The 1,660-nt window shown below is 38.4% G+C and overlaps 2 protein-coding genes across 2 annotated transcripts in view; both read left to right on the forward strand.

The window, feature by feature from the left end:
- LOC117951871 (protocadherin alpha-8-like) overlaps positions 1 to 135 on the forward strand; it is a 1,142-nt gene extending 1,007 nt beyond the window's left edge. Inside the window, exon 2 of the mRNA XM_034883833.1 lies at positions 116 to 135. Coding sequence (XP_034739724.1) covers positions 116 to 135 — 20 coding nt within the window. The remainder of the gene's footprint in view (positions 1 to 115) is intronic.
- LOC117951262 (protocadherin alpha-C2-like) overlaps positions 1 to 1,660 on the forward strand; it is a 125,719-nt gene that overhangs the window by 4,411 nt on the left and 119,648 nt on the right. The gene's annotated exons all lie outside the window — the stretch shown is intronic.

Consider the following 1,660-nt stretch of genomic DNA (forward strand, 5'->3'; position numbering starts at 1 on the left):
GGATCTACTATAGTCCCGGGCAGCCATGCGAATACACTAGTCCTCCCTGACAGGAGAGGGACATCTGGAGAGGTAAGAGTTTAATTTAGCAAGTGTTGTGTTTGTTTTTGTTCAGATGCATATCCCATTATTTGAGCTTTATGGACTAGTTGTCTCATTCATCTTGTTTACATGCCTAGGCCTACATACATGTCCAAGACAGATATTGTCCTTATTTCTGTTCCAAAAGAAAAGATGTGTTTGTATGCGTATTTTAATGCTGGCCTCAGCTCTCTACTTCTGTTTGCAAAAAATACTGTCTGATGCACAACTCTCTGATCATGAACACCAGAGGTGTTTCTGAAAAAATTATCATTCTTTCTCAGTGAGAAAATAAACAAACTAAATGCATTAATTAATGGTTGCCTCATTTTGGAAACATGTGAGCAAAGAGATTTACCAACAACCATCTAAAATTGTATTACAATTCTGCTCATCCTAACATGATGCTAGTGCTGTTTTTAGCAATATTTATTACGATTGTGCATCATATATAATAATAGACACAAATAATAATTATGCTTGGAATAGTTCTCCATTGTGGTATAATCCATTGGCTTTTCTTTGCTGTACTTTTTGCCATTAGTAATATGAGCAAAGCAACAAAAAAACAACAACAAAAAAACACGTATAAACATTTGTATTCTTTCTGAGCATGGCAGTTCACTAATTCATACAGTTCGCTTTTTGTGTTTGTAGCAGAGAGAACATATGTAGCTCTAAGGATAGAGCCCAGTCCATTGAATAGCCCGTTTGTGATTATGTTGTAGTTTCACAACCTACTTTATCGCCTCTTCTGTTTAAACATCCAAAGGTGAAGTTTCTGATGAAAGTATATACAGGTATTGTTATTTTAAGGACTTTAACTTGTCTAATATGCTTCCCTCTTGGTGTCACTGTAACATAAAAAAAACATAAAATACTCAATCCCTCCCATAAGAAAGCTTTTGTTTGGTACACACAGCAGAGGGTACATCTGATTTGACTGTGCGAGTTGGTTGAGACGGCGTTTTGCGTTTTCTAAACAAAAAATACTATCCGGGCTGATATACATATTTGATTTGCTGCGGAAACAGGTGCGTGTTTGTGTGTGTGTTGTTGGATAACGATGGGGAGCGAAAGACGATGTCGATCAAGTATAAATGTTTTACTTGGTTTTCATTTATCCTTCCTGCTAATTTTCGGAAAGCAGGCTCTGGCGGAACTGAGATACTCTATTCCAGAGGAGATGAAAGAAGGAACCGTTGTCGGAAATGTTGCTAAGGATCTTGGTCTGGACAAAACCGCTTTAATTGATCGAAGATTTCGTGTTGTGCCAGGATCCAAGGACGCTTTTTTCGAGGTAAACCCGGACAATGGTGCCTTACAAATCCGTCAAAAAATCGACAGAGAGGAGCTGTGTCACGGTAGTGGTGCATGTCTAATGGAGCTAAAAGTCCTTGTTGAAAACCCTTTAGAAATACACTATGTAGTTGTAGAAATTAAGGATGTAAATGATCACTCCCCCAGGTTTTCTGAAAAGGAACAGCAATTTCAAATATTTGAACATACAGCTCCGGGAACGCGATTCGATCTGCACGCAGCTCGTGATCCGGATGCTGGAAGTAACTCTATTCGTACA

Source organism: Etheostoma cragini, chromosome 10, assembly GCF_013103735.1.
Source record: "Etheostoma cragini isolate CJK2018 chromosome 10, CSU_Ecrag_1.0, whole genome shotgun sequence".
Classification (NCBI taxonomy): domain Eukaryota; kingdom Metazoa; phylum Chordata; class Actinopteri; order Perciformes; family Percidae; genus Etheostoma; species Etheostoma cragini.